This window comes from Glossina fuscipes, unplaced genomic scaffold, assembly GCF_014805625.2.
Source record: "Glossina fuscipes isolate IAEA_lab_2018 unplaced genomic scaffold, Yale_Gfus_2 27, whole genome shotgun sequence".
Taxonomy (NCBI): Eukaryota; Metazoa; Arthropoda; class Insecta; order Diptera; family Glossinidae; genus Glossina; species Glossina fuscipes.
Window position 1 is genome coordinate 8,152,466 of NW_023998422.1, and position 11,652 is coordinate 8,164,117.

General features: G+C 35.6%; 3 protein-coding genes across 3 annotated transcripts; 1 reads left to right on the plus strand and 2 right to left on the minus strand.

Annotated features, from left to right (window-relative positions):
• Positions 1-958: 958 nt before the first annotated feature.
• LOC119635672 (hyccin) lies at positions 959-3,030 on the minus strand. Its single transcript, XM_038030608.1, has 2 exons — positions 2,121-3,030; positions 959-2,041 (listed from the first exon to the last, which is right to left on the minus strand). Exons 1-2 carry the CDS (start codon positions 2,795-2,797, stop codon positions 1,012-1,014), a joined length of 1,707 nt encoding a protein of 568 aa, XP_037886536.1. The 5' UTR covers positions 2,798-3,030; the 3' UTR covers positions 959-1,011.
• Positions 3,031-3,864: 834 nt separating this feature from the next.
• On the plus strand, positions 3,865-4,580 carry LOC119635897 (respirasome Complex Assembly Factor 1). Its single transcript, XM_038030924.1, has 3 exons — positions 3,865-4,034; positions 4,093-4,196; positions 4,264-4,580. Exons 1-3 carry the CDS (start codon positions 3,927-3,929, stop codon positions 4,478-4,480), a joined length of 429 nt encoding a protein of 142 aa, XP_037886852.1. The 5' UTR covers positions 3,865-3,926; the 3' UTR covers positions 4,481-4,580.
• Positions 4,581-4,687: 107 nt separating this feature from the next.
• LOC119635896 (probable U2 small nuclear ribonucleoprotein A') lies at positions 4,688-5,637 on the minus strand. Its single transcript, XM_038030923.1, has one exon. It carries the CDS (start codon positions 5,538-5,540, stop codon positions 4,764-4,766), a length of 777 nt encoding a protein of 258 aa, XP_037886851.1. The 5' UTR covers positions 5,541-5,637; the 3' UTR covers positions 4,688-4,763.
• Between the last annotated feature and the right edge of the window lie 6,015 nt (positions 5,638-11,652).

The following is an 11,652-nucleotide window of genomic DNA, read 5'->3' on the forward strand; positions in this document are numbered from 1 at the left end:
ATTCAATAGATACATTTATAATTTCTTATGTAATTTTATTTTTGTTAATTAATTTCAATTATAATACATTTTGTCAGATCATGTTTAAATATTTATTTAATGCTTAAAATTAAAAATACAATTATTAGCAACTTGTAAATTCAATAGGTTTCCAATAAATTATACGGACAATTGAGAATGATATTAATGGTGCTAATATTTTGGTAAAATTATCTAAAGGTTTTTGGTTTATCTTTTTTTTTTTATTTTCTTTTACGAATTTTATAACAATTTTTATTCTTTAATTCCTTTCCCTATAACAATAATTATCCAGTGTCGGCTTTGCAAGTGTATGTGCATATGCATATGTGCCGTAGTGTCAAATAAAGTTGAAAAAGTTTTTTTTTTGCTTTTTAAGCGTACTGGCAGAATACTTGTACTCTGCAAATTGAATGAAGAATGGAGTACAAAAGTTTGGAAAAGTTATTTATAAGTTCTCTTGGTGACTATACAAATCTATTGTCATGAAAACCAAGAAAATTATTTTAAAACAAAGCAAAAGTTTATATCTACTTAACAATGTTTAAAAAAAAAAAAATTTATATAGAAAATTAAAAAAAAAAAAAAATCGTATCACGCAACCTTCATTAGAAGGTCGAGATTTGCTACACTTTGCGTTATCCTCTTCTTAAATTTTTAGATCAATCCTTCCGAATTTCAGGAACAATTTAAATAAATAGTACATATCTGTATAAATATATATCAAATGCAAAACTAATCGTGTTGGCACAACATTTGAATTCGAAAATTATAAAAAAAAAAAATAAAAAAAATACCCCCTTACCCTAAACGTCATTAATTACCATCCACCACCTTTTTTTTGTTGCAGTAATTGCTGTCTAATCCGCAATGCCTATTGACTGGGCTTTGATATACGTAAGCAATGTGTGATGTAAATGGCTATATGGTGTTTTTTGCATTTTATATAAGTAGCCAAGGCCACTGGAAGTTAATCGTTACCATCACCTCTCATTAATCCACTAGAGTATCGTTCGTTTTTACATTTACAATAGCGGCATTTATTGGGGGCAATTCCGTACTGGATTCAAAACTTTTTGTTGTTAAAAGGTCACTGCTGGTCAAAGACGTAGTTGTAGCGGTACTGTTATTGTTACTAGCTATACGACCCGTGCCGGTGCCACCGCCGTTCATTTCACTGTCGATACTAAAACTACCACTTCCACTTTCATTGGCCATTTGCAGCGTTTGCATTGGCAGCAATTCCATAGTATCAAAAGTTTCATACATTTTCCCTTTGGGTCCGGGACTTTTCTCATATTCCGACAACGAAGCATTACATTCCATTTGTAATTGCATTAATGAGTTACGTTGCGTATGCTTGTCGAATTTTCGTTGCGGAGGTTTCGGTGGCTCGATAGTGACGCTGTTTATTGCAACATTGTCCGGAGTTTGTTGAGATGATTTGTTAGCTTCTTTATCCTTATCTTTGTCTTTTGACTTTTTAAAACCGGCTATAAGTGCTTTATGAGCCTGAGCTTTAATACCTTCCATGCTGGGTCGAATTAACGAATTTCGTGACGGTTGCTGTGTAATCTCTTTTTGAGTTTGCTCAGCCGTTTCTTCAGTTACGCTGGCCAATTGGTGAGATGGTTGCGATACTGTAAGGTCTTGCACTTGTATGGGTATATCATCCGGCAGCTTTTTCGTACGGAATGATGCATTAGTTATCATAGATTTAGAAACAGCGGTGGTAACAGTATTGGTTGATGGCGTCAAGGCGACACTCAATCCCATGGGACCATCTGAAGGCTGTCCTGAGGGGTTAGCATGGAGTGAATTCCTTACCGCACTCGTTATTAATATTAACTCTGTGTACATTTCGAAGCAGGCGCGATTGTGAATCTCTTCCAGTGTTTGTATAGCCACCGTACCGAAACCATTAAACATGGCAAAATAAATAGCATGCACGAGTTCGACAAGGAATGCAGACGATAAAGGAATGCGTGGAGTCATTGTCTTAGACATTAATGATTGATCCGATCTATATATAATTAAGTTAAGAATAAGAGCTTAAAAATAAAAACTATAAATAAATATAATTAATTCATTCTCTCTCTTACCCGTACGATACTCGATGAGCATATGTAGTTTTACTAGCAAAACCTTCGTTAACTAGCTGTGACGTGACGCGGCACAAATGTATTAAAGCCGATTTTTGTGTTTGACTTACTTGCTGATTATAACAAAATAGCAATGCAGTCATGATTTTTAACCGATTATATGATGTTATAGCTTCAATACTTGGATGCGGTCCCCATTTAACTTCTCGATTACAATTTTCTTCCCATCGCTTTAGATCAGTTATTGGCAAATTTTTCTCTTCATGATAAACGGAAGCGTGTGCCAAAATCGGCATACGAAATTGTACAATTTTCTGACCGCCATCTTCTGTAGACACTTCTCCATTGTATATACAAATTAGCAAAGATTCAAGGCTGCGTACACCCTTTTTATCACCGTTCGCGACTGCATGCAGGTACGTGTAAATGAGTACAGGTATAAATTGCAAAGGAAACTTATGCAACGCCTTTTCCGAACTACGATAAAATGTCAACAATTGTTGGCATATATCATGAACCAACGATTCATGTCTATGACGTTCACTGAATATTGTGAATATAGCCTCAGCTATCTCCGAATCTGTGTCATGTTCATTGGCGAACGCTTCGATCTCATCTGGTTGGGCCTGTACTCGTTGATAGTCCGATAACCAGTCTTGGACAATCGATTCGGCCATCACTCAGCTAAAACAAACACTCACCAACGAACGCACAATTAATTATTTTGTAGCGTGCTTATCTTTCAAAACAATTAATTATCGAAAATTTCTTTCAAAAATTTTTGATAAAATGATGATCAAATCCTAATTCTCTCCACAAACACTTATTACATTACTTTTCACATAAAGTTTTTTTACTATTATGAGAGGAGAAAAAAAAATTTACTATTATTTGACGTAATTTTGTTGTTCCGATTACATGTCAAAAATTAAGAGGAACAGTGTTGCTGGACTAATGTAATTTGAAAATTCCTATATACCTCATCTAAACGTTTCACATTAGATAAGAATATCTTTAATTTTGACTAAGCTTATCAGCCAAAAATTTAAATTTTTAAAAAAAATATTCTGTGTGTGTATTAAATATATCTCAAAGCAAGTAACAGAACTATAGCGGGACATAGCCAATCCTTAAATGAACACAAGAAAATAACACAGACGGATAGAGGATGTAAATTGATTCAGAAAGTGATTCTGAATAGTCTGAACTGATATGATGGGTCCATCTAAAGTCTTTCTGGATGTTGCATACATCCGCACAAACTTAATGCACCTTTGTACCAAAAGTGGTGTAACGTATATCAAAATAGATAACATTTTTTCGCACAATTTTTTCATATCAGCAAAGTTCCAATTAGTATGAATTTTGCTCATAAATCCTTTTCTATGCCAATTGCAGAGAGATTGTTTAATTAGATTAATTAAACTTTGTAATTAACAAAAACAACAATTTTACTTTTAGCATTAAAAAAAGAAACTATTTTGGAAAATCCAAATAAATCACCTATTAATAACCTAGACGTCCGGGATCATCTTAAATTCGCTAATTTTATATTCGAAATATGGAACTTAATATAAATTGTAATTTTCAGATTTTTCGCCTTTGTATGTGAGATAATCGCAGTTTTCTGTTTATTCGTATAAACAGTTTTTTCAAGTTTGTAAAGTTCTCTCTCTTTGATTACTTTTTAAGTAATAAATCGTCGTGTGTTACACTTTTTTTTTCACGTGAATTTCAATTTAATGAATTATTTAGTAACGAAATCTTGAATGAAATTATAATTAGGTAGAAAATTTACAAATTATCATGACCACGAGGACGAATACTATTCAACATAATGCCAATGGCCAAAAGAAATCACTCAAAGATATTTGCAATAGAGCTTGGACAGCAAAATCGGAATGGCTTGATAAGGTTAGTAACTGTTAATATTAATTTTTAAGAAAAGAGTTGTTTGTTAAATTATTTACAGGAAGAATTTTTGGATGTCATTTACTGGTCCAGACAAATATTCGGCATTTTACTTGGCGTAATCTGGGGATTCTTGCCGTTAAAAGGATTTTTGGGTATAGTGCTGTAAGCAAAAGCTCCTAATTAAAATGCACTTAGTTTACTTGATCTAATTATTTATTCAACGCTATAGTTTTGCTGCCATTAGTTGCGGTGTCGTTTATTTGTACGCAATTAACTTCCAAAATATTGATGAAGAATTATACGGAGGTGCTTGGGAATTAGTTAAGGAAGGTTTCATGACTTCATTTGCTGGTTTTTTGGTTACCTGGATAATTTTTTATACTGGTTTGCATTATGATGCTATTATGGAATCGAAAGGCATATATAGTTTAACCCTAGAAGTTTAAGTAGATTGATAAATCAATTTATGGTCCATTATTGTTATATACGAAAACCGAGAAAAAGTGCACGACATTATTATTTGCCAAATATTTAATTCCATGCCCTACGCGATTGTAATACAAGTCTCCGAGCTGATGTGTTTGTAAAAATTATTTTATTTGTTAAATAAAATTGGTTTTTCTTTGTGAGGAATAATAAAAGGAATTATTCCAAATTTTTATATGCATTCCTAAGTAAAATAATGTTGCTCGTTTAAATGAAATGATTTAGAAATGTAACAGGTATGTACTAATGAATATCCATAGCAATTTCATTCCTTCCACTTGTGCCGTTTTGCGTCGAGTTAAACGAGAAGTTATCAGGAAATCGTCCACTTTGAAGAATCTGAGATAAACGTTCAACTTCTTGTAAGGAGCTAGCTCTCTTAATGGCTTCACGTATGCGCAACAGATCGTCAGCGTTGGCCACACGTGTTCCTCCAGTGACAGTTTTGCTACCGGCTTCATTCGTTACTGCTATGGCGGATAATTTTGATTTCTTTGCAATTTCCTTTAGCATGTCTTTGCCTTGTTTACTACGGAAAAATTCTTGAGCGACTTTTCGGTCTTTTTGTTTGATTTTTCTAAAATCTAAAAGTCGCAATTGCGGAAACTTCCATGCCATATATTCTCTATAATTGGTTTTAGTAGATACGGGATTCATCAGTAAACATAATGTTTCCAAATTAGGCAACTGGGACAAAGGGTCAAGATCGCCAAATTCTTGCAAGTTATTACCGCTAAGGATTACCGAATTCAAATTGGGTACCATTTCTTGTAGGTCTTCACCAATTCTTAATATGCGATTATTATTCAAAAGCAAACATTTAAGGCGAGGTAAAAATGGTAGCCCATCCAGCTTTCTTAAATCGTTGTCAGACAAGTCAATGGTGTCGAATTGGTCTAGTGTGGCTCCAAGATTTTCTATTTGCGGTATTTTATAACCGCGCAAATCCAATTCACGCTCACGGCAGGGATTTATAAATTGCATTGATTGGTTTATCAATTCCGGCGTTAATTTTACCATTATATGTTAATTTATACTAATGTTAACAAGATATTTTATGAAATACTTTACAAAAATAATCGTAGTATCACAAAATTTACAGCGTTATTTACTGCTTGTTCTTATTCGCGTTTATGTAGTCTATGCGGTGTGATAACAATCAATCATGTTTAATTGTGAACGTTTAGCAAAACGTTGAAAAAAGGGAAAATTTTCATCCTTCGAAAACCAACGCTTCTGTATATTACTAAAAGGGATGAAAGGCTCAAAATGTAAGCATCAGAAAAACGCAAGAACGATTGAATCAATTTCCTTTTTTGAAAGGAAGCTTTCAGTTTATAATGTAAGGAATATTGTCAATTAGTAATTAAATTTCTGCAATTTTTTGAGCAAAATTTGTACTTCTCTCCCAGAAAATACAAGTTGAAATTTCAAAGCAATCCAATATGTCTTCAATAACTAATTTTTTGGAAGAAGACATATTTGGGCAGTAGACGTGATAAAACGCAGCATTCAAGTAATTAAAGCTTTTTCTCAAGCTTGAAATAAGCGATTGCATTACTGGCAGCAAAACATGTATTGTTGTTGCTAAGTTTCGCGATTTATGTGCATGCCAGCTAACAGCTGATCATAGAATTATTGTTGGTTTTAAAGAATTTGAGAACTTAAAAAAAACATATAAGATCATCGAATTTATCAATTATCTATAATCTTTATTAATTACCTATAATATAAGCCACATTTCTTATTAGATTAGTCTATTAAAAATCAACACCCGAAAAAAAGAAATGAAAAACTTGAAAAAACGTGCGGTGATTCAATATTTATTTAAAAAGGGATTCAAATCGATGTAAATTTTCGACGATATGGTGAAAGTGTGTGTAGGAGACAGTGCTCCCTTTTATGCAACGGTAAAGAAGTGGTATATACTTAGGCGCGGTAGCTGCGGTTACAGGCATCTCAAGTGGACCAATACATGAGATTTTAAATAATGAATTAGGCGTGAGAACAGAGTTGCTACCAAGGTGGGTGCCGGATATGTTAACATCCGTGAAAGGCGCGTTCGCCTGAAACTTTCTGAAACATATTTGCATCGCTTCCACTTGAATAGAACGGACTTCGTGAATCGATATGTCGCAATGGATACCGACAGCAAAACTCCGAATGGTCTGAAGCCGGTTGTTCAGCTCCAAAACAAACTAAATGGTCAACACCGTCGAAGAAAGTAATGGTATCAATTTTTCGGGATGCGAGGGCCTTAAAATCCGTAAACCAATAACAGAAGAATATTACGTTAATCAATTGAATGACAAAATTCGTGTGAAGACATCAGATTTAGAACAAAAACAAGTAATTTTTCACCATGGTAATGCACGGGCACATAACGGAATTCTCACAATGGCCAAATTGAAGGAATTGCGCTATGAATTAAAGAAACACATTTCAGAGATGGACTAAATCAGCCAGAAGATCGTTGGAAAAAATATATTGACTTTAAAGGGGAATTACATGAAAACGGTATTTTTGGTGTAGATTTTCTCGGATGAACTTTTCTTAGACATATTTGGTGTAGGTTTTCTTGAATCGAAAATGGGATGAATTTTTCTTAGAAAATTTTGGTGTAGGTTTTCTTGAAACGAAAATCAGATGAATTTTTCTTAGAAATTTTTAGTGATTATTGCTGATTCTTGCATATTACATCCATTAAAAAAATACGATTTTACTTGTTTCTAAAATGTTATATTTTATTGTGTTATTCAGTATCGATTATTAATTAATATTAATTATAAAATTCAATTGTCGGTGAGTCTCTATGGCATTTGTGCGCCCAGAGCGGCGCCCGTTTCGGCGACGCATGCCTCTCTTAGGCCTTCGTTGCGCGCGCTTCGTTGTTACGGGGATTGTCACGACCGCTTCGACGCCAATCGGCGTCAAGGTTTCCAGTAGTTATATTCGATCCGATTTAAATTATTGCTTTAAGTTTTCAGCTAATTGGAAGTCGAATAAAGACCAGTACCAGAAACTGGCCACAAAATTAAGCGAGGAGCTGCACCATTCTGTGTCCGAGCAAAAAGTGCGAACCATTCTGAAAAATGTCAGGCGACATCTACAACGGCTCAAAAAAGGGCTGTCTCGGAGGACACATCATAGCGTATATTATGGTACGCTTGCAGATGATCGACGAGGATTTTGATGACCCGTCGACGTCAAATTAGAGAAAATCGCAGCTCCGAGCTGTATCTCTCTTTCAGCAAACACCGAAGAGATTGCGGAGGAGAAGTACTTCGTGATGTCCTCACTTTACATGATAGAATAGTGCAGGTTCAATTTGACGAAGTTTTCACAAACTTGAAGAAGATATATTCGCGAAAGGAGGACGTGCTGCGAGGGTGCGGCTACTGCAACGAGGACGCCACGGAGACTGAGCCGCACGAAAAAGCGCTCGTGTTCGCAGCGCGGAGTCTGTTGACCTCGTTCAACAACTGCAGAACGCCTACCACCACTAAACTTATACGAGTGGTTTACAGGAGCTACTTGACGAGAATCTGCAAGCCGCTGAAGTTATGGGGTTGTATGTCAAGGCTGTCGTCTGCGACCGATGCCCCGTTAACAACCGAATAGTCGGAGGAAAATTCGCCTGTAGTGTATACGAAAGAAAACGGGCAGACGGCAGCAACCACTTAATACGCCTATTATATGGCTACCCCCATTTAGTAGAAGCGCTACTAAGTAAATACAGGAGGGCAATAAAAAGCAACTATAATCTAAAACTGCTTAAGAACCTGGCGGAAATGAAGGTGCCCAGCTCACCATTCTAGGAGCAGATTGATTGTATGTCGTCGTATAGCGCGCAAAAGGGGCGCGCGCCGCATTATACCATTCCTGAGTAATACACAGGTCGCGACTTTCCAGGCGGCTATAAAGAGTAAGAAGATAGACAACTCCGACAGCAAGGCGCAAAAATCATCCGATCTAATCTTGGCGCTGACTGAGTTCATCAACGTCCTGCACCGGAGCTCCGTTAACAGCAGGACGTAAGTGCAGCTCAAATCTAAATTCCACTGCAGACGCTCAAGCAATGGACATAAGTTTAACTACGAAGAATTTCATACGCGTAATGAAGGACCTTCTGCGAGCTTAGTCTGACATAACCATTGCGCCATTCTTCTTTAACATGGCGCTCGGCTTTAGAACGAGGACCCGGTCGTCACCAGATATAATGGAGCTGGTAGATCGTCTGAGGAAGTTTCAATTGTCGAGTTTGTGTGGCGGCTCCAGGCCAGAAAATGATTACTTCCCCATCGACAAAGTAAACTACAAACTCGCAGCGAGAAACGAAGAGCAGTTTGTAGCTTGCGATCTTGATGTGGAAGTATTCCCCGACTTGTTCTCCGATAAAATGCCACACATTGAAGAAGAACACCGGCGACTGATCACGGATGCGCAAAAGGCGAGGAAGAAGCCTTGTGCAAAGAGAGGTGGGGTCGAAAGGTTGCGAGGGATAAGAGAGACAGCCTGACCTTCACCTCTAAATATCTGAAGCCGGCCTTTCCAACACAAAAGGTTCAACGTAAGAATCATGAAATAGACCGTTTAAGAACTGAGTCAGTACTCTTGCTTTTTAAATAAATGTATTATAACAATTCTACTATTATGAAAGATGTGTTGTGCTTTCGCAGAATTTCTTCTGGTAAGGATCAATCAGACAGCTGCAAAAGCAAAAATTATAGACAGATTGTAGTGAAAAATATAGAGATATCTTTGTGGAATCTAGAATAGTCCACAAAAATAGGGAAAACCCATCAGAATAAAGGTGGTAAAAGAATGCGATCAAATTCACACTCTTATTCTCGGGAACAAAGCAGAAATAGTCACAGACGTCACCGCTCGCGGTGAAAGAAAACTCTGCATTTTCTTGCCCATTCGATATGTACTTTTATATAGATTCACGTGATATAGGTGAATACAGGCGACATTTTCTAGTTTGGCCCTACTAGAGTCTCAAATTTGGGTATTTTTTCATATCCATTTTTCGCTAACATACCACATTTCAAAACACCGGTAAAAATAGCTCCCATAGGCAGAATGTGAATTTGTTTAGTTTGTTTGAAAGGTATTTTCATATAGATTCATGAAATGTCCAAAAAAATATTTTCCTTTTTTTAATATGGACGGAGTAGGTTTTCAAACCCAACTATATCTCAATTGTAATTATTTAACACAGTTCTGTTAAGTCGTTAAGAGAGTTTTGTTAACAGAAATGTTAAGGGTCTTTGCCAGTTAAATTCGAATTAATCTTCACACCCTTCTTAAAATTAAGCAAAATTAAGCAATGTTAAGCATTGTTAAGCATTGTTAAGCAATATTAAGCATAAATAAAAAGTATTCTTGATAAATCCTTATACGACACTTATACTTATTACGTTGTTGCTCACGTCCATTATGTTGTATCAGTAGCAGCTGTATTTGCGATCGTAGCAGGATTTATTTATTGATATCCTTTACTTACAGCTTTCTGCAGCTTCTCAGCATGCCAGCAGCAGAGGCAACGGGGCAAAGGTCCCGGAAGGGTCAACGAGTTTAAGTTGCACTACCGTAAAGCAACCTCTGTTAAAGCGGTCAAATTTTATTCTTTTTCCATTTTTCATAATTATTCATAACACAAAAAAAAGAGAATTGCTTACTGCGATTGCTGCATTAAACTGGGTCATGACTTGAAAGGTCAATTATACTCTTAGCTGCAAATTCATGTTATGTGGGGAAAAATTTATCTTTATTGTTATTATTATAATTAATTTAGGCAGAAAAATAAATTCTGAGACTAAATTATTAAAGCACTTGCATCTAAAGCTATCGGTTTTATTGAGCACTCCATCGCACTTTCCTTTATCTCCACTCAGGCGCATGGGAAAAATTCTAAATATATGTCTGACTATGAATAACGCCTCTTTTTAGCAAAAAAAAGAGAAAAAAGTCATGCAAAGGGTTTGCAAGAAATATCTGCAGTCTGTGAGTTATAGTTTTGGGTAATGTAGAATGAATGTCGAGCGCATGTGCAACTGTCCGAGAGTAAAAAATAAAGTAAATAACAAGGTTGCCACGAAAATCTATGTTTACTTTGCTAATTTTTTTTTTACCATACTACTGCTAGGTTCTAAGATCTTGCTCTAGTTATAACATCTTACTAGGACATGTTTGTGGCCAAGCACTATGAAAATGAATGAGATGATTTTCAAAAGCAGGCTTTGAAGGATCTTAATATATTTTTAAATCTGAATATAGATATATATTTAACTTTAATCCAAGATCGTGTCGATTCTGATGACTAATGCTTAGACCACCGCCTTTTGGCAATGCGTAATGTATGTCGCGGCATTGATATTCAATGCAATACAGTGGATATAATTATGAACGCTGCTTTGTGAGGCTCGTGAAAACAACCTGAAGCATCATTTCGCAGAAAGTTTAAACTCGGTACGTTTATTATCAAGCAAGAGTGATTCAGCTGCACGTTTCAGTCTAAACGATTTCATTACTAACTAACTATATGTTTCATTAATAGAGAATCGGCGATTTGTACAATTTCTTACGTGCCATCAAATGTGATAATGAAAGTAAATCTGTCACTATAACTTTCACTTTATTACGGAAATGCACTAAAATAAAAAAATAGAGAGTCATACTTTTTCTCTATAAGAAAATAAAGTTTTCGAAGTGTTTAATTGCGTTTTGGAATTTTCGAATAATTTTGTGCACTTGGATTTGGTGCGGCTCGTTTAAAAGCAATCCAACTCAGTGTCCAATAGAAACCAGCTGATAATACAAATGTTCACTGAATCGCCCTCAATTTCTCATTTAGCAGAAATGTGGTGAAAATTTCAATCACTTTAATAGAAGTGCCATGGAGGCTCGCTACGAGCCACAATCACCAGAATCGAAGGTGCAGCTTACCACAAATGAAGATGAAGATGTTTCGGTGTTTTAAAATAAGGACTATGGAAGATATAAGTTTAATTGAGAGAAGCTTTTAAATCACAAAATTATAGAGAAAGAAAACCTCTTGATCTTTGTACACATATTGCCCAAAGCAACAAAACTGATGGTGAAGTCATTTAATTTTTAAAATTTAATG